This window comes from Sminthopsis crassicaudata, chromosome 1 (assembly GCF_048593235.1).
Source record: "Sminthopsis crassicaudata isolate SCR6 chromosome 1, ASM4859323v1, whole genome shotgun sequence".
NCBI classification, from domain to species: Eukaryota; Metazoa; Chordata; class Mammalia; order Dasyuromorphia; family Dasyuridae; genus Sminthopsis; species Sminthopsis crassicaudata.
The window spans coordinates 18614539-18637211 of NC_133617.1; the positions used below are offsets into that span (position 1 = coordinate 18614539).

Genomic DNA, 22673 nt, shown 5'->3' on the forward strand with positions numbered 1-22673 from the left:
GGAAATTTAAGGTTTGCACAACAGTCACACACACATCCCAGGCACTAATCCCTGCTGCGATCGCATTATTCAACTTCTTTAACTGATATTTCATGGCTATTGTGAACGTCCATTTTTCACAGAGTAATTTTCGAAGGCTGAGCTTGTAACACATCCCAGTGACAAACGTTCCAGCGCGGGCTCCCCATCAGCTGCAATGTCACCCCGAGCTGTTCCTCACTACCTTCCTCCGACAGCCCATCCCGTTTTATGATAGCTTTGTCTCAGTTATCACTATTGAACCTTTAAGAATTCAGTGGCTTTTCAAATTTAATTGAATACAATTCTTTGTATAATAAATTCTGCGTGAATGCTACATAAATCAGCCCTAGGAAAGAGTCATGGCTGTCTACCTTCCTCACCCAGGGCCCAGAAATTTCTCACTGGTGTTACTGGACCGAAGCTGGTACTTTTTGATTGTCACAAGAAATCAATTGAACCTCTCCAGCCCAGCTTGAGAGGCCTGTCTAATTTATAGCTGCCAGCTCATCAGATTTCCCAATGTTTTCATCTCCAGGAGTCCCTGGAAAATGAAGGATTTCGATGCAGATAGAAAAAAAGGAAGGTCTCCCGAGTCCAAGCTTCTCCGCTGGAGTCCAGAGCCTCTGTCTTTAAGAGCCCCCGTGGCCATTTCTTTCAAATCAGGGAACAAGGTCAGGATTCAGAAACTCCCGCTCCTGGGTCTGGTGACGGCCTGTTGGGTAGGAGCAGGCTGCTCCCTGCTATCGAGGAGAGACAGCCCCGCACCGTGGGCATGAGTAATGGGTTATTATTCTAGCCAGGCATCCTTTTTACATTCCCATCCATTATTTCATTCGATCATCCATCAACATAAATTATTTTTGGTTCCAGTCCCTGTTGAAAAGCAGCCCTAACCCCCCAGACAGACTCGGCTTGCCTTGCAAACTTTCTGAGCACGCGCCTCCCATGTAGTCCTGGAGGTGGAAAGCCCAGAGTCCAAGTGGGGATGGTTGGGAGTTCTTGCCTTAGGGATATAAGGTCAGTCCCGGAGGCTCAGTTTCCAAATCACTAGCAAGGTCATTTGAAAGGCTTTTGGTCACCAATGTGCACATGCTGAATGCTTAACAAATTCTTTTTTTCCCCATTCATTCATCCACTAGTCAAGCCAACCATCCATTCATAGAAAGCTCTACATTTGGAACCTTTGAAGCTTGGCTCTCACTTCCCATCACTGCGACCTCTGGTACACTTAGAGCAGGGAGGGACCTCAGAGAGCATTTCATTCAACAAGGGAGGAAACTGAGGGAAACAAAAAGGAGGTGGATTTTAAACTGATTGAATAACCAGAAAAAAAGTCATTTCAACCCACCTGCGCTCAGTTTCCTCATTTTAAAAATGGCAGACTGAAGGGAGATAAAAATCTTTGTCGCTCTGCAGCCTGTAATTTTAATTCAGTGAACATAATGTTGCCAGTCACATTCACTTAAAACAACCATATTCAATAGCTTCCTATTTGGGGTCTCTGTCTCAAGTCTCTCCCCTGTTCCATTCAGCCACCAAAGTGATCTTCCCAAAGCTCATCCCTCCTTCTGGCCCCCACCTCAAGAAATTCCAGTGGCTCCTTGTCGCCCCCAGGACCAAATATCCAGCACGCAAAACCCCCTGTTTGCCATTCAAAGTTCATGATGCTTCATCTCCCTTATCCAGCTGGTCTGGCCTGAAATGCCATCCTTTCTTCCCGCCATCTCTGGAAATTTCCTTCTAAATTAATCTCAAGGGCCACTCCTTACTTAATAATAGCTGGTACATGTAGATGTGAATAAATGTAGGTATATATAAATTTTTAAAAATAGCTGCTACTTTTATGTTCCTCACAACAACCCTATTTGACAGATGAGGAAATAAAAGCTAAATGACCTTTCCAGGGTCACCTAGCTAGGAAATGTCTAGAGTCACATTTAAACTCGGGTCTCCCTGACTAAATCCTGGAGCTCGATCCATTGTGCCATGCAGCCTTCTCTGATTTCACCAGTTGTTCGGGAGAATATGATCTTTTATTCATTTTGTATATTCATTTTGTGTGCTCTTTCTCTCTCCCCTTATAAATACATATATACATATATGCACATATACATAATAGGCACATAACAAATTTAAGTTTTCTATTATTTGTTGTCGGTATACAGACCATCCTTCGTGCTCCTTAGAGGGCTTTTATCTTTGTAGCTTAGCACAATTCCTGGTGGGTGCTTAATAAAAGCTTATCGATTAAGTTATTCAATATGTATTATATTCCAAGCACCACGTTAGGGGCCGGGGATACATAGACAAAAATGAAACCATTCCCACGATCAGGGAGCATCTGTTCGTCTGGGATAGATAAAAGTTTAAAAGTATGTGTGAAAAATGTAGAAGAATCATTGGGGGCTGGGGAGGGGGGATCAGCAAAGGCTTCCCCTGGAAGATGGCACTTGGGCTCGGCTTTATGGAAGCCTGGAGGAGAGACTGGAGAGGGCGTGCGGTCCAGGTGTGGGAGACAGGAGACGGAGCAGCAAGATCAGTCTGACCGGCCAGAGATTGTCTATCGACGGCTTTCTTCGCCAGGAAGAAGCAACGACCCTTGGACAAAAATCGAGAAAGTTGCCCACATAGCTGAAGTCATTTTGGCCTCGGTTCAATGTAGCCACTTGGAGAGGGGGGGCGCAGCTGCTGTATAAATAGCTGGGCAGGAACACAGACGTGGATGGCCCCGTTGGGAATAAGGCAGAGATCTGGCACTGAGCACTGAGCTTGGCACGTAGTAGGTGCTTAATAAATGTTTATTGCTCGAGATTGGGTTTAAGCTCGAGAGTCTGCGCCAACGGATGCCCCAATGAGAGCTTCCTTGCCCAGCGTCGCTGGGAGAGGACGGAGTGGTTTCTCCGGCAGATGCCTTGGCAAGCCGTCTCCTTCCAAGCCTTTCACTGACCATATGCAGAGCCCAAATGCATCCCTGCTGCGCAAGGTTCCTTTATTTACGATTACCTTGGAACTGTCGGGGTAGACATATGTTGCAAAGGGTCGTTTATTCTTGTTTGTAAAATTTATGGCTTCTTCTAGATTACACACTGTCAAAACTGGAAGGATTGGCCCCCAAATCTCTTGCTGCATGATTGGATCAGACGCGCGTACATCTGTTAACACTGTAGGAACTGTAAAATGAGGTAAGTTCAACTATAACTCAAGCGTTCCTCAGCCCTGCCGGAGGGTGGAAGCCGCCGGCACGCCGCTGATTTGCGGGGGGAGAACATACACACGCAGACACTTTGTTGGATCACAGAAGTCTGGGATGAAGGGGAGGCCGTTCAGCTCAGGCCCATCCCTGGATGGAGATGCCCTCTGGAGTGTCCGGCAAGCGGCCAGCCAGGCTCAGCTTGCAGCGTCCACTCCCGCCCAAGGCTTGCCCTCCTGCTTTGGGGCCATTCTCATTTATAGGATTCTTCCTTCATGTGACAGGCCCTCCACACATTTGAACACAGCTCTCACCTCCCACCGGAGCCACCTTCTCTTCAGTCCCAGAACCACTGCCCGTATGTCCTGAACTCAAAGTCCTTTCCCGTCCTGGCTGGCTAGACACCCTCCATTTTCCTAAAACCTCAGTGTTCAGAAGCAAGCACAGCAGTGGGCCAGGTGGGATCGGCCTAGAGCAGAGTGCACCCCTCATAGCCGTGCCATCCCAATGAAGCTGAACACTGCTTTGGCTGCCATATCACCAAATAATTTCTCATCGTGAGCTTGTGGTCCGTTAAAACCGTAAGAGCCTTTACAAAACAATGCTCTCTCTCTCCATATCTCCTTATCTTATATTTGTGGGCTTTAATTTTTATTCCCAAATACAAGATTTTATATTTATTCCAATTGAACTTCTTTGATTCAGCCTGATGCGAGAGCCTGTCAGAATCCTCTGGGATCATCATTCTTTGTAATCGCTGCTCCCTTTCTACATATTTATCAACCAATTCTTTAATGACTGATTCTGGAATTTTCCCAGGGACTGAAGTCAAGTTTCCTGGCTCTGAAATCTCCTGTTTTCAGCCTGTCCTCTTTTGAATCGAGGCAGCATTTTTTTATCCTCTCTCATCTTCCAAGAGCTCTCAAATATCACTATCATCAGTTGGCTCTGCAATCAGATTTGATAGTTTTCTTTTTTCCCCCTCATTTTATTTGATTTTATTTATTCTTTAATAGTATTTTATTTTTCCAAATACATTTAAAGATTGTTTTTTTTTTTTTTTTTTTTTTTTAACCTTCACCTTTATAAAAGTTTGTGTTCTAAATTTTTCTCCCTTTCTCCCCAAGGCAGTAAGCAATTTAATTCTGGTTAACTATGTGCAATTCTTCTAAACATATTTCCATATTCATTGTGCTGTGCAAGAAAAATCAGACCAGAAGGGGGAAAAACATGAGAAAGAAAAGAAAAATAAGCAAACAAACAAATAAACAACAAAAAGGTGGAAATACTATGTTTTGATCCAAATTTAGTTTCCATAGTTCTCTCTCTCTCTGGATGCAGATGGCTCTTTCCATCTCAAATGACAGTTCTTTCAAGCCCAGTTAAGGATATAAATCACTGGGGTCTGAGGACCTGGCTTCCTATTTAGCGTGGAAGAACGTGCAAATGTATGGGATTTGGGCTTTTTAGACCCATGAAATGGTATAGCTTGGAGGGACTTCACAGTTCATAGAGTTGGAAAGCCCGGGGTTCAAATTCTTAGACACATCCTAGCTGTGTGACCCTCGGGTCACTTAAACCGTCTGCCTTAGTTTCTTCATCTGTGAAATATGAAAGTACTAGCATCTATCTCACGGGGCTGTTGGGAGAATCAAACGAGCTGTTTGTAAAGAGCTGCTATCATTATTATTATTATCCTCAGGACAGGGAGGGGCCTGGAGATCATACTAGGTACATATTGGGTGAAGGGGCTAGAGGGATTTGGTCTGGAGAAGAGACACGGAAGAAGGTACATGAGAACTGGTCTTCTGAATGTTTTCAAGACGTGTTCCCCTTGGCTCCAGAGAAACGAGACACTTGGACTCAGAGAGGGGAAAATGTTCCCAATAAGAACTGGAATGAGAAGACTGAGAAGTAGTGAGCTCCCCATCACTGGAGATGCTTATACAAAGCCTCTGCATCTACTCAGCAGGGGGAGGGAGAGTCTTTATTCAGGGATGGATGGACAAGATATTGGTGAGATGCCTTTGAACGCTCAGATTCTGTGATTCATCTTGTGCCCCCTCCCATCTGAGACCTCTGGGCACACTTGTAGGGGAACCCCGGGGAGTCCCTGAGGATCCCAAGAAAGCACCAAAATGTCCCTTTTCTCTGGGAACTTCAAGGGGAGGAGAGAAATCCATCAAATTTCCCCACCAGGGCACATCAGCTTTTGCAGGAGAGGGCAGCCCGAGGGTGCCAAGGGGCAGCACAGCAGCCGCCCAGCCCCGGGGGGAGAGGCCTCGGTCCCTGCAAAGGGCCAGCAGCCAGGGAAAACCAAATGGGTTAGTTTGATCTGAGCGAGAGCCAGGTGCCCGCAGTGAAGCAGCCGCCACCACAGTACCTGCGTGGCAGAGGACAGAGACGCCGGAGATGCAGAGTCTGGCGTCCGGTCTGCTGTGACAGCAGCAGAGGGAAAGAAAAATGGGGGAGGCGCTGATGAGGGGCCACCTGGGGGAGGTGGCTGCCTTCCTCTCCAAGCTGTGGGAGACTTGGGCTTGTTGTCCATGGGATGAGAGAGAGACACCAACAGAGAGAGATATAAAGAGACAGAGAAGGAAAAGAGGGAGAGACAAAGAGAAAATAGACCGATGACAGGTAATGGAGAAATGGCTAGAAATACAGATAAAGGATATGAGATTGATAGATGATAGGCGGACAGATAGAAAGAAAGAAAATAGGTAAGGATAGATGGGTACGGATAGACTGAGTGATAATAAATGGATAGATGGACAGATACAGATACATGATGGACAAAGTAATAGATACAAATAAGTAGAAATAGACAAGAGAGAGTGAGATACAGAGGTGAACGATGGACAGAGATGATAGATGGATGGATGGCTATAGATACTAGATATAAATGTGTAGGGTTAGGTAGATATAGGTAGGTAGACATAGTTGACAGAGACAGATCGATCAATAGATAATTTAATAAGTATTTACTATTTACCATGGGCTGTGATAAACACGGAGGATAAAATCTAAGGAAGGAAGGCAGTCCCTGAGCTCAAGAAGCTTATGTTCTACCGGCAGACACAGCACATCAGTGTTCTCCGAGGCAGAGAGTGGATCCAGCCAGGGAGCGCCGGGCCTGGCAGGAGAAGGCAGAAAGCTCCTCCATCAGAGGCGGGACGCGGGAGAAAATCCAAGGTTTCTGTGTGGAGACCCGAGGAGCCGACGGTCTACATAGAAAAGGCAAGTCGTGGAATAGGCCGGAAACATCCGGAAAAGGACCTAAGCGGCCCCTAGAACTTCCTCATAGCATACTATGAGGATTAGGAAGAGAGCCCCTGGAGATGCTCAGTAATTTGCCCAAGATCTGTCCCTGTCTCACCCTTTGTTTCTCTCATCCTTTTTGTTTTTATTCGTCCATTTTCTCTCTTTTTTGTCTCTCTCTCCGTCCCACTCCTCCTTCCTGACTGTTGAGAACTGTCAAAAACTCACCATGCAATTCCAGGGTTTGACCCCTTTATGGAGGGGGGTCTTGTAGGTGTCTGAGCCTGGCTTGTCACGGGGTGTGGTCACCTGTACTACTGCCACTTACATCCACTCAGAGCCAAGTAGGGCCCAAATAAGAAGGAAGGAAGGAAGGAAGGAAGGAAGAAAGGAAGGAAGGAAGGAAGGAAGGAAGGAAGGGAGGAAGGAAGGAAGGGAGGAAGGAGAGAGGAGGAGGGAGGGAGGGAGGAAGGAAGGAAGGGAGGGAGGGAGGGAGGGAGGAAGGAAGGAAGGAAGGAAGGAGAGAGGAGGAGGGAGGGAGGGAGGGAGGGAGGAAGGAGAGAGGAGGAGGGAGGGAGGGAGGAAGGAAGGAAGGGAGGGAGGGAGGAAGGAAGGGAGGGAGGGAGGAAGGAAGGAAGGAAGGAAGGAAGGAAGGAAGGAAGGAAGGAAGGGAGGAAGGAAGGAAGGGAGGAAGGAGAGAGGAGGAGGGAGGGAGGGAGGAAGGAAGGAAGGGAGGGAGGGAGGGAGGGAGGAAGGAAGGAAGGAAGGAAGGAGAGAGGAGGAGGGAGGGAGGGAGGGAGGGAGGAAGGAGAGAGGAGGAGGGAGGGAGGGAGGAAGGAAGGAAGGGAGGGAGGAAGGAAGGGAGGGAGGGAGGAAGGAAGGAAGGAAGGAAGGAAGGAAGGAAGGAAGGAAGGAAGGGAGGGAGGAAGGAGAGAGGGGGAGGGAGGGAGGAAGGAGAGAGGAGGAGGGAGGGAGGGAGGGAGGAAGGAAGGGAGGGAGGGAGGAAGGAAGGGAGGGAGGAAGGAAGGAAGGAAGGAAGGAAGGAAGGAAGGAAGGAAGGAAGGAAGGAAGGAGAGAGGAGGAGGGAGGGAGGGAGGGAGGAAGGAGAGAGGAGGAGGGAGGGAGGGAGGGAGGAAGGAAGGAAGGAAGGAAGGGAGGGAGGGAGGAAGGAAGGAAGGAAGGAAGGAAGGAAGGAAGGAAGGAAGGAAGGAAGGAAGGAAGGAAGGAAGGAAGGAAGGAAGGAAGGAGGAAAGGAAGGAGGAAAGGAGGAAAGGAAGGAAGGAGGAAAGGAAGGAAGGAGGAAAGGAAGGAAGGAAGGAAGGGAGGAAGGAGAGGAGGAGGGAGGGAGGAAGAAAAATAAAGAGGGAGGGAGGAGACCCTCCCGAATCTCTGCCAGGAATCCGAATAGGGCGGCAGCGTCACACGTGACTGAAATGCCGGCGGCGCCGCCAGGTTTCGTGCTAATCACTTTAAACCGCTGTTCTCATTTATCTCACGGCAGCCCCGGGAGGCAGAGGCTGTTATTCCCATTTTACAGATAAGGAAACTGAGGAAACTGGGTTAAGACGCGCCCGGGGTCAAACAGCCAGTCCGAGGCTGCCCAGGCCCGGAGCTCTCCCCCAGCACCGCCCAGCCCCCCTCCCCCCCCCCCCCCCCCCCCGCACTAATCAGCACGACCGCTGCTGACTCTAATCTTTGTGAGCCTCCACGTCACCATCTGTAAAGTGGGGGTGAAACAACCCGGACTCCGGCCCTCCGCCCCGGCACCTGCAGGGTTACCCCTGGGAAGGGGCCCGAGTTCTCCCCCGCTCCCCTGCCCGGCGTCCCTAGGGCCGGGCTCAGCGCGCTCTGTGGCGCCGCCCCTCCCCCCGCCCCTCCCCCGGCTCCGCAGCGCCCCGGCTCGGGGTCCCCCGCCGACGCCGGCTCCCTGTGTCCTTGGTCCGGCTTCCCGGGCCAGCCCCCTCTCTGTCCCGCCGCGCGCGGCCCGGGCACGCTGCCAGGCCCCTCTCCCAGCGCGCCACTTGCCCGCGAGGCAGAACCACGTGGTCTGCGCCCAGACTCTCCCCAAGGTTCGACGGAGCCCCCGCGCCCGGGGCAATGCCAGCCGCACCTGGGCGACGGCACTGGCCGGAGCAGAGGGCGCCCCCTAATGGCCGCTGGCGGCGCGGCTGCCGGGCTGCCCGAGGCCGTGCCCGAGGCCTGCGGGTCGGGGCCGGGTCCCCTGCACTAAGAGCCGTCACAAATAAGGGGCCCGGCCTGGATCTCCGCGCCAGGACCCCGAGACCGCTGGGCGCCGCAGCACTTGGGGAAGTGGGTGGAAGCGCCAGCCCGGGGCCCGCCCGTCCCGGCCCGCGGCTGCCACTGAGTCCGCCTAACCCCCCCCCCCCCCGCCCGCCACAGCCCCCCCCCCCCCCAGTCACTCCCCATTTCTGTTGCTGGCAGCGGCCTCTCCCTCCGACTGGAGGCTTCGGGGCTGGTTCCTTGTTCTGCCTCGGGCCGCGCAGAGCCTGCCAGGCCCGGCCCACCTCCGGGCCGCCCCCCTGTGGAACTTTGGGAGGAGCCGGGCCTCCTGTCCCCAGCCCGGGTCCCCGCAAGCGCCCGAACTGCAGCCGCAGGAGCCGGCTGGGCCATCCAGCGCTGGCAAACGCCTGGCATCCCGAGGGCACTGCCAGGGGGATTACTTTGCTATTCTGCCACCTAGTGGCGGCTCGGCGTCCACAGCCCCACCGCCGACTTATAACTGGGCAATGTCACCTCCCGGGCCAGGACAGGGACAGGGGACAAGGGCAGGGGGTCCCTGCGGGGTGGCTGAGATGGACTCCAGACTCCCCACCGTCCTGACTGGCTCCTGCGGATGCTCCCGTAAGTCCTCCCCGAACTGGGGGATCCGGTCGGCCCACACTCCCCTTGGGGTCCCCCAATCCTCTGGTGGTCCCCACACGCCCCTCTGGGTCCCCTTTGCGGTCCCTAAATCCCCTAGTGGTCCCCACACGCCCCTCTGGGTCCCCTTGTGGTCCCCATGCTCCCCTTGGTGGTCTCCACTACTCAGAGGACAAGGGAGAAGCCCTCCTTGTTCCTTAGTGCTAACCCCAAGCCCAAGGACTCACCCCCCCCCCCCAGCCTCTCTCAGGAGCCTTTCTTCCAAACCCTCGGCTCCTCTCAGGAGCCTTTCTTCCAAACCCTCGGCTCGTGAGACCCTTCAAGGTCCTGGCCCCAAGATCCCGTGGCGGAGAGAGCCGCTGCACCCAGAGGGGCTGAGGGGACCCAGGCTGCACCGCAACTAGCGTTCTCACGCTTTCACTTGTTCTCTTGCATTTTGTTTTCTTTCTGGTTTTTTCTTGTGCATGAGGATTGCATAAATATGTGTGCACGCATCGGATTTAACATGTTTTCTACATTGGCCCTCAAAAAAAATAAACAAAGGAAAAAGAGAAATATTGTGGCTCAGGCGCTCTGACCTACAGGGAGCTGTCTGGACCTCCCCTCCTCCCTCAAATTCCTGGTCTTTGCTTAGCCCTTCTGAGACGCGCCGTTGGGGCACAGATGGTTCCATTTCTGTTCCCGCCTCCGTCAGCTCCCACTGGGCACATAGTAGGCACTCAGGATACATGATCGGGGAACTCAGAGCATAGTATTTTCACCTTTTTTGTCATAATCTTTTTCTTTTTGATGATTTTTTTCCCTTTCGGTCTGATTTTTCTTACATAATAGGACAAATATGGAAGTAAGTTTAAAAGGATTGTGTGCACACACATATATTAGACATGTTAGATTGCTTGCTGTCCTGGGGAGGGAAGGGAGATAACGGAGGGGAAAAATTTGGACACAAAATCTTACAAAAATGAATGCTGAAAACTATATATATATTTGGAGTAAAACACTATTGAGGAAAAAAAGACATAGAAAAGGAGCTCATCTAATGACTATCGAGATCATCAAAAAAGAAGCAGAAAAGTCGTGTCTAGAACAGTAGAATCCTCTCCATGTCCAGTCAAGTGGCCTTGGTTCTAGCTGCCCATCCAGTGGCCCCCTCTCAAACATGTTCTGGGTCTCTTGCCTCTTTGTTCCAAATGGTCCCTGCTTTCCTCTCTGCACGCTGTCTCCCTGAACCTAATGCCGCCTCCACCAGGAAGCCCTCCCCGACCTGCCCCCCACCCCCACCGCAGTGGCTGTAATGCCCTCCCTCGGAGTGCTGGTAAACGGTCAATGGCCAACTCCACAGAGGGAAAAAATGTACGCAGGACACATTTTAAAGTTTAATTTGCATTATTAACATTTTCTCCACTTTTTAAAGTCCAGGCAATGAACAAAACAATACAACCCTTCATTTGTGGCGGTTCTGGATTTCTGAGGCATATATATTTACACTGAAAATTTAACAACCCACTCTCACATCTGTCTACAGTGGAAATTGAACAACCCACTCTCACATCTGTCTACAGTGGAAATTTAACAACCCACTCACATCTGTCTACAGTGGAAATTGAACAACCCACTCTCACATCTGTCTACAGTGGAAATTTAACAATGCACTCACATCTGTCTACAGTGGAAATTTAACAACCCACTCTCACATCTGTCTACACTGGAAATTTAACAACCCACTCACATCTGTCTACAGTGGAAATTTAACAACCCACTCTCACATCTGTCTACAGTGGAAATTTAACAACCCACTCACATCTGTCTACAGTGGAAATTTAACAACCCACTCTCACATCTGTCTACAGTGGAAATTTAACAACCCACTCTCACAGCAATATGAGCTGACTCCAGCCTTCCCACAGCGTCTCCTATAACTACAAAGCAGACATCATGGAGTACTTTTTCTTCCTGTCAGCCCCAGGAGGACAGGGACGATTTTATCCAAACTTTGTATCCCGTGCCAGTGGCTGACCCCAGAGTAAAGACGGCATGAGGTTAATAAACATTGGCCGATATTTACCGATTCTTAATTTAACTGCCCCTGAACTGTGCAGCCTTGGGCATATTAAGTCAGTTTACTCGTCTGGAAAATGGGAGTGACAGCCTTTGGACTGCCTGCTAAACGAGGCTGTTGTGAAGCCTGGACAGGAGGACACAGAGAAGTGCTGAAAGAGCATGAACAAGGCCTGCCATTTATTTTGGGGGTGAGTGGCCAGAGCCCCCCCAGAGCTCCACCCTTCCCAAACCTCTCCCCGTCCCCCTCTCCGGGTATTGTGGGCAGGTTCTCTCCCACATCCCCCCAGATGCGGAGCGTGATGTGCAGCAGGGCCCTGCTCCTCCACCTGCCCACCGTTGTTAAGCATCGGCCACGGGTCAGGGAGGGGAGACGGAGACCAAACACCGGCCGATTCTCCCTCCCGTGGGGTCCCGGTCAGCAGCTCTGGAGACTTCTGGGCCCCCCCTCAGCCCCAGCCCCCGGCGGGGGGAGTCTCACCGGGCGCTGGTGCAGCACTTGGACACTCACGTTTTCGGGACGGGGACCAGGCTGCTTCTGAAAGGGAACGGCTCAGCCCTTCTCCCCGTCAGCGCGAGCCCCTTTGGCAGGCTCCCCTGGCTGACTTGTGGCTCCATCTGCTCCTCCATCCCCCTGCCTGGGGATGCTCTGAGCCCCCTCCCCTTCCCCCATCCTGGGCAGGCCTTCCCTCGGACACTTCGTTCCCTCTGCTCGGAGAGGCCTTGTACGTAGCTGCCATCCTCCCGTTCTTAGATGAAGAGCTCTGCGGGCAGCCCCGGACTTCCCAGCCTGAGACGAGAGCTCCTGGATGGGCCAGACCGCCCACTTTCTATTCCGGGTCTGTGAGAGCTCTGCCCAAGGCCGTGGTCCATGGCCGAGTCTCACTTTGGGGACGCTGGTGAACAAACTTCCTGGAGGATGGCCCTGTTTCAGTCAAGAATTCTCCAAGGACTTCTCCACATGGCAGCTGCTTCCCCCAGGGCGCTGCCCTGGGCCCAAGTGCCTCTGAGCACAAGATCAATTCAATTGAATATCTGGTAAGCTCCTACTGTGTGCTGGACATTCTATCAGGTGCTGGAGGTTCAAGGATAAAAAAAGATCATTTCATCTTCAGGGAACCGACATGCTCCCGGAGGTGCTGGTCCCATAAATCACGAGTGCAGGATTTAGTGCAGAGAAGGCTCATCTTGAACGCCGTCCGAGGGGTTTCTAAGTGGCTGAAACATAAAGGTCTCATTCTAAGTCCTCATGAAGCGCAGCCGACAAGCATTTATTAAGCACTTACTGGATGAAGGCACGGTGCTAGGCACTAGGGGATTAAAAAAAGACAAAATAAGGGAGGAGACACCCAGGAGGACCCGACGGAAAAGCTTCACTGTCAGTATTCAGGGGCACGACGGGGCGGAGGGATGAGCAGGAGCCGGGCGTCCTGGGTTCGAGGCTTTAGCTGGGGCCTCAGAGAAGCCGCTGGACGCCAGCAAATGGCCGAGGCCGGCGGTTAATCGGGGAATGTCCTTTGGGAACTTTAGGAAATGCGGTTTGTGCCGCCACAAGGAAACAGACCAGAATAGGCGTTTATCAAACATCTCCCAGGCACCAGCAACTTGTACATCTTCTCTCCTCTTGACCCTCCCATGGGCCCCGAATTACAGCACGGTCCCAAAATGATTTAGCTGAAAGTTCTCCAAGGTGACGCACGCTACGACATTAGAAGGCAAGTCTCCAGTCTCGGTTCCAGCCCAGGTCCTACGGGCTGAAAGCTACCTCACGTGTCACAGCCCTGAGCCAGGCTCTGCGCGGCCTCCTCTGGCTGCGGCCCCGAGATCACGCCGCCCGAGAGCGCTGAGAGGCAGGGAGGTTCAGGTGGGAGAAGAACGGGTGGGATGAGATCTTCAGTCTGAACCGTCCCTGCCAGGGGCGCTCCGTGCCCGGCGAGCCAACCCCCCAACCCCCGTCCTGTCTGCTGCCGGGCCCTTCGGCGGCGAGCGCTTCCTCTGATCTAAGGCCCTGGGAGTCCCGGAGCTGATGGAGGCTCACTGGGCGGGTTCCGCTCTCCCCACTCCTTCACTCCTAGTTTTGAAATAACTTGGGATTTCGTTTAAAGTCTGCTTTCTCCCCAGGAAGGAACAAACAGGAGTCTTCCTGCTCATCACTGATTCCCTCCCTCCAGCCGTAGCAGAAAGCCCTCTGAAGGCTGGGGCAGGGCCCTGAAAAGGCCAGAAAACTGCTGGAAACGAATGGGATTCATTATTCCCGGCTGATCCGCTGCTTTTTGAAAATCAGTTCAAAAGTTATCAGGAAGTTCTGGGAAAATCCAACCGAAAGGAATCACAGTTCTACTCCTTCTCTGCACTCTGGCAATAAGTAACACTATTGGGGCTTTATCCCGGGGAAGAAATTCTGCTAAACAATCAGTGACCAAGCCCCGCAGATCGCTCAGCAGCCACTTCTTAAACATCTTCTCCTTCGTCTGTTCCCGCGGATCCCCCCGGCCCGGGGCCGGACCTTCCTTCACTCGCTTGGTCCACCACAAGACCCTTATGGGGCAAGTCGCTCTCCTTCTAAGGACAAATTTCCTATCTCAGGCACATGAGCTTCCTTCGGGGCAGATCTGGCTGTATCACTCTCGTCCTCAACGATCTGTGTCGAGGCCTAGAATCAAATTTAACCTTCTTCGTCCACCATTCCAGGCTCCCCACGGACGGGACCCGTCACTGTATGGACCATCCATCAGCAAGTGCTGTCGAGCCCCCATGATGTGACGGGCTGAGCTGAGCGGGGGGATGTAAGGAAAGGTAAGCGCAATCCCCGCCTTCAAGGAGCTCACATTCTAATGAGAGGATACAAAGTTCCCGGAGCACATGGATGGGAGATGACTCCGAGGATAGTGAATGGGCCAGTGGTTGTGGTGGCGAGCCAGGGCTTACAGGAGCCGGGAGGGAAGGGAAGCAGCCGGCAGCTTAAAGACAAGCGTTGGGCGAGAAACACCAAGGACACTGGGCCAGGTCACAGGGGAGGTGGAGGGAAGGTGGGAAAGGGCCAGGCTCTGCACACAGAACTCTCAATGCCCAATGATTTAAAATCTGACCTGGGATGGAGGAGAGCCAGTGTTCGACAAAGGCCTAGGCTTGGCAGGGAGACCAGCTCGAGTTCCTAATATGGTCTGGGGAGAGAAGGGCTCACAGCGGGAACGCGGTCGGAGGAAGAGAGGAGCCGGGCTGTGAGGGAAGGACATAGTGCCCTGGAACCTTGAGAGCTGGAGGGGGACACGGTAAGTTTGGGGTGCCGTGGGGACCCTCGGTTGCAGAGGCCCAGCAGCTAGCTGGTGATGGGGGACTAGAGCTGAGAGCCTGAGGCTGGACGTGGAGACCCGGGAAGCCCCAGCAAAGGGAGATGGCTGAAAAGGGCCACCTGGGAGGGTGGTCAGGGAAAAGGAAGGAGGTTCTCTAAGAATGGCCATAGATAGGGGTGTCTCACGGAGGAAGCAGCAGCAGTCAGAGGTTGGAGAATGAGGAAAGTAGTGTCACAAAAACCTAGACAAATGTCAAATGTCGAGAGGGATGAGAAAAGGCCATTGAAGCAGTACCTGGAGAGCACTAGCCGGCGTGGGACTTCCTCCCTGCTCCGCTGAGGCTGCTCCCCTCTGCCTGAGATGGTCTGTGTCCTCCTCCTCCAGGAAGCCCCCTGTGATCATCCCTTACAAAGTCATCACCTTCTCCCTTGGGCCTCAGGGAGCATTGACCGTTTCTAATTCACTCCTCATGGCCATTATATCAGACTTTGTCTTAGGAGCTGCTATCAAATCTTGCATTTCTCCCGATTTAGAAAGTAATGGAAAACTGTGGGCTGCCCAGCAATCATTTCTCATCATTTCTCACCCTTGCTACATGACTGGCCATTTCCCCCATCACAATTCATCTCTCGGGCCAGTCCTTAACGTGTTTCGGCCTACAGATGCTCACTAGGGATCTCCATTAACCTTTGGGAGGTCCAGGCCAAGGTGTGCCCCTACAGGGGGAAAAACCCCATCTCAACTGGTTGTTTCTCCCTCTGGGCTCCTGCACATAGCTAGGACCCACAAAGAGGCATGGGGCAGAAAGGGCACAAAGTGATCATCCGATGAAGTAAAAATTTAATAGAGACTTTGATCACATCTTTATAAGTTAGTTAGGAAACCCCCCCACCTTTCTGTAGTCATCAGAGTGCTAAGATTCAAGAATCACGGTTTGTACATCTGCTTAAAACAAAGACTCAGTGTTTCCGATAGTGCAATATTGAAAAGGTTGAAAGTTTTATCCAGTCAATGGAGCCCTCTCTCCCCCCAGCCCCAACCTCTGCTGGGAACTCCCACGGCTCACTGGAGATGAAAACCAAGATGGCAGCTGTGCCCCGTCTTCCGCTCCTAAGACCGAGTGCGTTTTTGACCACTGAGTGCCCACACCCACACTCGCCCGATCTCGTGGCTGTCTTCATGGGAATCACAAGGCGACACTATCACAGCATGAACCGATGAGCTCTTTTCACGTGGTAGAATCAGAAGTGTTAGGAACGTTTTGGGGAGGGGGACACAACTTTCCAACGTGGTGGTTCCCAAACAAAACCAACGGTGCTCTTCATGGGCTCGCTCCTATTGGGGACCCTCTCTGACGGCCTCCCAGATCAGGAGCCCCTGCTGCCTCCCTGTCTGTGTGGCCGGGGCCACATTATGCCAACATAACCCGGGCACTTCGAAAGAGGAGGGCCTATGGCCCCTGCTGCTCACCGCCCCTGCCCCGCCAGGACGCTGCGCAGGTTCCCAGCAGCACATAAAGCAAAGCACTTTCATGATGGTCGAGGATGAACTCGCCACACCCACTGGACCCCGAGGGTCCTGGGATCTTCACCTCTGTCGGGCTCTTGAATTTTTCAGCAGCAAATGGGGGGGACGACTTTAAGCTTTGTCTGACAATACCAAGTCTGGGGGGGGGGGAGGCTGATGATCTGGGCTAGGCCAGAGGGTCAACTTTTCACTACACAAGGGTTGGGAAAGGAGGGTCCCGGCCCCCTTGGGGCTGGGGCTAGTCCTTAAGGCTCCTCTGTGAGCCGGGGGATGTGATGGAAATGAAGCCACAGCGGAGGGGCGGAGCTCCAGCGGGGAGGAGACGGCGCAAGCCCCGAAACAGATTCGACCTTGGAGGGGAACTTGGAGATGTCTGCAAGCATCAGGCTCGAGTACTTTCTTTTAATGTGGTGAGAGAGGGGCTGTGGGGAGCTAGTGCCTAGAGCCGGAGAGGGGCCCTGAGCAGTGGCTAGGAGCGATCTCTGGGGCTTTCCCACTCCCACCAGGCAGAAAGTTCCCATTTCACTCGCCTCCCCGGGCTGCCTGACAGACGCCCACAAGCGCAGGGTCTGGGGGAGGGTCTTCATGCGACGTGAGACGGCTTGGGATGTCATGGCTGCCAAGCCCAACCTGAGCGAGGGGTCCCGAGAGACTCAGGGCGGGCCTGGGCTGGGGTCCTGCTCCTTCCGGCCTCAGAACCGGGACACTGACTGCGCCGCCCAGCTCAAACGGCTTCCGGACAGATCGACAAAACAGACCAGGGAGAAGGGGAAGGGGCCAAGCGATCCCGGACGCCAGGCTCAGGGAGAGCTGTCTCTGAGCCTATGCTGAGCCGACCCTCCCACCTCCTCTCAGAGCCTGGCCTTCTCAATGGCATGGACAGCATCTCCTGTAAGTGATCCCTTGGTCAGCCCCCCGTGCTGCTCTGGGCACCCCCGAGGTCCTGCCGCCCGCTGCGCCATGGGGGCTGAGGGGAGAACGGGCGGGTTAGGAGAGCTCAAAGCCGGTGTTCATGCTGATGGCGTAACGAAGCTTCTCCCGAAGGATGCTCTTCTTGCTGTAATTGGGTAGCTTGAGCAGGTTAAAGCAGGTGGAGGAGGTGGGTAGGCGGCCCCCCGGCTCCTTCTTGCGGATGGTGAAGAAGCCCCTGAGCACACTGCCCAGAGTGTCTCCCGTGTCCTGCGAACACACACAAGAAGCGAGCTTGGAGCCACACCAGCCCATCGCTCGGTCCGCCTGCACCCTGGGCCTCCCTGCCCATTGGCTGTCCTGGCCCACGGAGCCGCCCACGGAGCCGCTACCAGCCAGAACAGCCACGCTGTGCATTTACTGCCGCCTCGCCTGAAACCGGACCACCCTCTCCAGGGAGGTCCCTTTCACTTCTGACTTCTGGGGAAGCATGACAAATCCTACTCTGACTTCTCATTTTGACTTTTGCCTCTGCAATGACTAGAAGGTGGTCTCGGGGAACAGGACAAAAGGGTCTGGGGAGCCCAGGACGCCTGGGATCCTTATGAGCTGAGTGGCTGCAGACAACCAGTGCCTCAGTTTTCCCCTCTGTAGAAGAGGAGGCGGGGCCAATTGGACTCTTTAATCTTAGAATCCCAGGAAGGCCGTGAGGAATCCTCGTCCCCACCCCCATTTAACATGAATGTCACTGTTATACAAGATGGGACAAGGCCCTGGGGTGGGGGTCTCGGGGGTCTCCCTCAGAGGGGTTGGAGGCTCCCTCTGAATCCCTCTGCCCAAAGTCTTCTGGTCATCAAAGAGAGGGATCCCTGAGCAGCAAAGGGACTGGCCCATGGCCACCTGGGAGCACAGCCCCAACCCCTTCCCCCAGCTCCCTTGCTGCGCTCCCTTGCTGCTGCACCCTGGAGCTTAGCAGCTCTTGTCTAAACCAGACTTTATCGCCACGAGGTGAGCACCCATCGAAATGGGTCTCAGTAGGGCAGGCTGGGGGAAGAAGGCTGAGCTGCCCCCACCCAAACCGGCCTGGCCCCCTCCCCTCCCCAGCCACCCAGAGGAGTCCGCTCTCATGACTCCAAGCCCCAGAGGCCTGGCTGAAGCACGGCCAGGAGCAGCCCCCATCCTTTCCTGGTGGCACTGGTGCCCTGGAGCCGAGTCCCACCCCCCCCCAACCTGGCAGTACCTGGTCGTCTGAGACCTCGACACAGCGGATGGAGAAGGGGGGCTTGAGGTAGGCAAATCCTAGAAGTGGGGGCCTGGAACAGCTGGTCACAAACTGGAACACAACAATTTTCAAGGTGGGATTGAGCCCAGGGCCCAGGTGACGTTAGGTGTCTGACCAAGCACTTAACTGAAGCGTTTGCTCATGTGCTGGCCATTCACATCAACGACATCATCTCTTTTTGGTTCCGATGTTTCAAAATGTTTTTAGGATTATAAATCATCTTTTCAAAAACCCAAAGTCAGCAGTAGGGAACTGGGCACTAGCAAAATCATAAAACCTGTGTGTGTTTCTGTTTAATACATGTATTCATAACCTAAACTTTAATCAAAAGGTTTTTTGGTTTGTTTGTTTTTTTTTTGTTTGTTTGTTTGTTTTGTTTTTTTTTTTTTAGTAAAACTGATTTTTGGAGACAATTCTGGGACCTGTGAGGGACGGGAGCACAGAGAGGAGCAGTGCTCCCCAGGATCACCCGGCAAGAAAGGAGCAGCAGGGGGCCTGGGCCAGCTGCTCCCTTCCAAAGCCAGGCTGAACCCAATGTAAAAACCTCGACATCCATGTGGGGCACAGACAGGCCAGCGGAACCGCCCAGCTGATGAACATTCCCCAAGTTGGCTGTCCCCAGGATCCCTTTCTGGGGATGCCACCTCCATGTGTCTCCCAGTCCCACACCCAATGGCCTGGCGCCATGACCTCATAAGGAAAGCATGTCTCAGGTTAGGGGGGTTACATCAGTGCCCAGGACACAGCGGTGCTCAAGAGGCAAACATTTTAAGGAAGATCAATTTACCTTCAGAAACATAGCTCTCTCCTCTGGGGTAAAGTCATTGGCTAGAATGTCCCACAGCCAAATGATGACTCGATGACTTCCGTGAAAGCCACCATAGTACACAGTGTGCTTCCTGAAACAGAATTGTTTCGAAATTTAGCCTAGGCTACATCACCCCTACACCCACGATGCACATTCACACAGTGTGCACTCCTACTGGCGGCTCCAACACGGCTGCCCCCTTAAAGCCACCTCACTCCCCAAAGCCGGCATGGGGGGCCTGCCCGGCTCCCAAGCAGAGGCTGATGCACGCCCCAAACCTGTCGCCATCCCAGGCACTCAGGGACAGGAGGCCCAGCACGGTCTTTGCCCCCCGCCCCCCAATCTGTGACAGCTAAGAGGCAAGAAGAGGTCTGTGCCTGTCTTACTTCAAGTCCTCGAGGTCAATCTCTGCATTGTCACCGGAGATCAGGCGCTGCAGCTCAGGGGTTGAAAACATCCGAATCCATTCTGACTTGATAATGGAGCGGAACCCACTGATGAGAGCCGCTGTCTGGTTTTTGATCTGAGTATGCATCCGGAAATGGGCCATCAGGTGAATATAGCTAATTCTGTTCCAAAGAGAACAATAATTCAGGTCAACAAAGCATCAAAAAAATTTTTTTTTCATCAAGTGCTTAAAAAACTTTGTTCACTGACTCAGGACCTCAGAGTTAGAGAGGAGGCCAGAGACCTCCCTTAAGCAAGAGGCCTTTTAAATACCAACTCTTAATGATGCTTTCAGCCAAAGGATGCAATGAGGAATGTCACTTGCGCTCTCCCTTATTTCCTTAATTCCTCAGATTTAATTAATTTAATTATTAATAATATTATATAATTATCAATAGCAATTAAATATTAATATATATAATTAATTATACAATAAAATATAATTAACAATATACAATTATATAAATTAATTAATATATATTATGTATAATATATATTATATGTATAATATATAATAATTAATTAAAATTAAATTAATAAAACAACTCTGAGGTACCATCACACACCTCTCAGATTGGCCAAGAACGACGACTACTTGTAGGGCATGTGGGAAAACTGGGAAGCTAATGCATGTCTGGTGGAGTTGTGAACTGATCCAACCATTCTGGAGTGCACTCTGGAACTCTGCCCAAAGGCCTATCAAACTGCACACCCTTTGATCCAACAGTCTCACTACTGGGTCTGCATCCCAAAGAAATCATAAAGGAAGGAAAAGGACCCACATGTGCAAAGATATTTGTAGCAGCTTTTTGTAGCAGCAAAGAATTGGGAAATGAACAGAGGCCATCAATTGGGGAATGGCTAAACACGTGGTATATGAAGGTAATGGGATATTATTGTTCTGTAAAAACCAACGAACAGGCTGATTTTAGAAAGGCCTGGAAAGATTTATATGAACTGATGCTGAGGGAAACAAGTAGAACCAGAACAGCAAGATTGTGTGATGACTAACTATGAAAGACTTGCTTCTTCTCAGTGCTTCAGCAATTGAAGGCAATCCCAATAAACTTTGGATAGAAAATGCCATCTGCATCCCCCAAAAAACTATGGCAATTATGGAAATCAACACATGCTATGTTCACTTTTTTTCCCCTTTTTTTTTCTCTTGTGGTTTTTCCTTTTTGTTCTGATTTTTCTCTCCTGATATGATTCATAAAGATATGTGTACTTAAAAAGTTAATATACATATATTACCAGGAAAAAAAAAGACAATTTAAAAAAGTCTGGTCCTGTCTAAGAAATAAGCTTGTGGATCAGTGGAATGGATTAGTTCTACAATATAATGGAGTAAATGAACATGGTAATCTAGTGTTTGATAAACCAAAGATCCCAGCTTTTGGGGTAAGAGTTCAACATTTGACAAAAATTCCTGGGAAAAATGGAAAACATTTTTGCCATAAACTAGTAAAAGACTAACATCTCACACCATCTACCAAAATAAAATCAAAATGAAAAAATGATTTCAACATAAGGAATGATATCATAGAGTGTATCTGTCAGATCTATGGATAAGGGACAAGTTTAAACCCAAATAAGAGACAGAGAGCATCACAGGATGTAAAATGTAATTTTGATTATATGAAATTAGAAAGTTTTTACACAAGTAAAATTAACGCAGCAAAATTAGAAGGAAAACAGAAAAAAGTTTAAAATTGTATGGCAAGTTTCTCTGATAAAGGCCTCCTTTCTTATTTAGGAAATTGAGCCAAACTTATAAAAATAAAAGAGCTATTCTCCAGCTGGTAAAAGGTCAAAGGCTCTGAACAGGCATTCTTCAGAAGAAATCAAGGCTATCAATAGTTAAAAAAAAAAATGCTCTAAATCACTATTAATATTGAGAAATGCAAAAATTAAAATAATTGTGATACACCATATGAATGTGACAGAAAAAAAAATGGCAAATGCTGGAAGGGATAAGAAAAATTTGGACACCAATACATTGTTGTTGGAGTTATAAACTGATGCAAGTGGCCTGGAAAATCATTTGGAACTATGCCCAAAGGGTCATAAACTACGCAGCATTCATGCACCAACACTAATAGATCTCTATCCCAAAGAGATGAAAGAAAAGGGAAAAGGACCTCTCTGTACAAAAATAGTTATAGCAGCTCTTTTTGTAGTGACAACAATTGGAAGCAGAAGGGATGCCCGCCAATTGGGAAATGGCTGAACAAGATGTGGTCGATTATTCTGATGGAATACTATTGTGCTGTAGGAAACAAGCAGGATAGTCTCAAAAACCTGGGGAGACTTATAGGAACTGATGCTGAATGAAGTGAGTAAAACCAAGAGAACAGTGGACATAGTGACTGCAATATAGTAATAAAAGATTTTATTCTGATTGAGATAATGATCTGAGACAATTTCAAAGGATCCATGATGAAAAATGCGATCTACTCTCAGAGAAAACTGATGAACTCCGAGTACAGATTGAAACAGTTTCCTATCCTCTATTTTTAGCTTTCTTTTTTGCAATATAGCTTAATATGAAAATGTTTTTCATGACTTCACCTATCATAACATAAATTGTTCTCAAGGAAAGGCAAAGGGAAGGAGAGAATTTAAAAATCAAAATTAAAAAAAAAAATTGTTAACATTTTTTTATCTGTAATTGGGAAATATTTAACAAAGTAACTTTTTTTTTTTTTTTTGGTAGCTGAGACAATTGGGGGCAAGTGACTTGCCCAGGGTCACACAGGCTAGGAAGTGTTAAGTATTTGAAGGCAGATTTATACTCAGGTCCTCTTGACTTCAGGGCTGGTGCTCTATCCATTGCACCACCTAACTGTCCCGATAAAAGTAATTTGAAAAATAATGAGTTCCATTGCTTGGCATCCAAACCATTCTTAAGCAAAATGAACTAAGATGCAATTAAGTCTCCTAAAGAAGGTAAATAAAAGTCATCTCCACTGTTGATTTCTTAAATAAAATCTTCATTCA

The 22673-nt window shown here is 50.6% G+C and overlaps 1 protein-coding gene across 2 annotated transcripts in view; it reads right to left on the reverse strand.

Moving 5' to 3' along the window:
- Window positions 1-16590: 16590 nt before the first annotated feature.
- UBE3B (ubiquitin protein ligase E3B) overlaps window positions 16591-22673 on the reverse strand; it is a 36346-nt gene continuing 30263 nt past the window's right edge. For both annotated transcript variants that reach the window (XM_074295444.1, XM_074295451.1), the window contains 4 exons: window positions 19613-19795; window positions 19206-19317; window positions 18377-18469; window positions 16591-17406 (listed from right to left, as the gene is read on the reverse strand). In XM_074295444.1, coding sequence (XP_074151545.1) covers window positions 17215-17406; window positions 18377-18469; window positions 19206-19317; window positions 19613-19795 — 580 coding nt within the window. In that variant the 3' untranslated portion in view covers window positions 16591-17214. The remainder of the gene's footprint in view (window positions 17407-18376; window positions 18470-19205; window positions 19318-19612; window positions 19796-22673) is intronic.